At 40.2% G+C, this 726-nt stretch overlaps 1 protein-coding gene across 1 annotated transcript in view; it reads left to right on the top strand.

Annotated features, from left to right (window-relative positions):
• The window catches only part of CAB39 (calcium binding protein 39), an 83949-nt gene that overhangs the window by 78277 nt on the left and 4946 nt on the right, over window positions 1-726 (top strand). Inside the window, exon 7 of the mRNA XM_012802283.2 lies at window positions 148-213. Coding sequence (XP_012657737.1) covers window positions 148-213 — 66 coding nt within the window. The remainder of the gene's footprint in view (window positions 1-147; window positions 214-726) is intronic.

The raw sequence follows: 726 nt of genomic DNA, 5'->3' as shown, positions 1-726 counted from the left end.
CATCAGAGGAAAGTGTGAAAAAACTGAAGCAGGCAGGCCAGGGTAGCCATTGACCTTTATACTGTTAGAAGTTTGTATTCAGGCTTTATAAGTTGTCTACCAATTCTTTTTGTAAATAACCCCAATATATGTTTTCTTATTTCTTAGTTTTTCAGTGAGTATGAGAAGTTACTTCATTCAGAAAATTATGTGACAAAAAGACAGTCACTCAAGGTATGGAAAATTAATTTTTATAATCTATTTCTCTTTCCCCTGTGTTTGAAGTTTGGATTTGGGCAAAGTGCTGGTAGGGGCTGTAGAATGTTGAGTGTTCGTGGCCAAGATTATTGCAGAAAGGAACAGGGTTTATCAGTGAGCTGTGCAGAGCCCCTGCCCATCTCCTTATTAGGTAGAGACACCAAAAGGGAATGTGCTGAAGTTTGAGGAGGGCTTTCTAGAATGCATTACTTTAGATTTTGAGGCATATTTTTAAAACTTAGAGTCATATTACCTAGGTGTGAATGCTTTGTACTCTACTACCTGGATGGCGCAGGCCTGCTGGTGTGAGGGGAGGGCACAGGACAGTGATGTGTGAGGCTGTAAACCAGGGACAGATTTGGCTGCTTTGTGTCAAAATCGGATATCCATTCACAGCTTGAAAATGTTAACTTTAAGGTTTAAACTCTAAAACAGGGGTTGGCAAACTATAGCCCATGGGCCAAATCCAACCAACTTCCTATTGTTGTA

The sequence above is a fragment of the Otolemur garnettii genome, unplaced genomic scaffold, assembly GCF_000181295.1.
Source record: "Otolemur garnettii isolate 467f Iridium unplaced genomic scaffold, OtoGar3 scaffold00013, whole genome shotgun sequence".
Classification (NCBI taxonomy): domain Eukaryota; kingdom Metazoa; phylum Chordata; class Mammalia; order Primates; family Galagidae; genus Otolemur; species Otolemur garnettii.
This window is presented reverse-complemented; position numbering and strand designations above follow the sequence as displayed.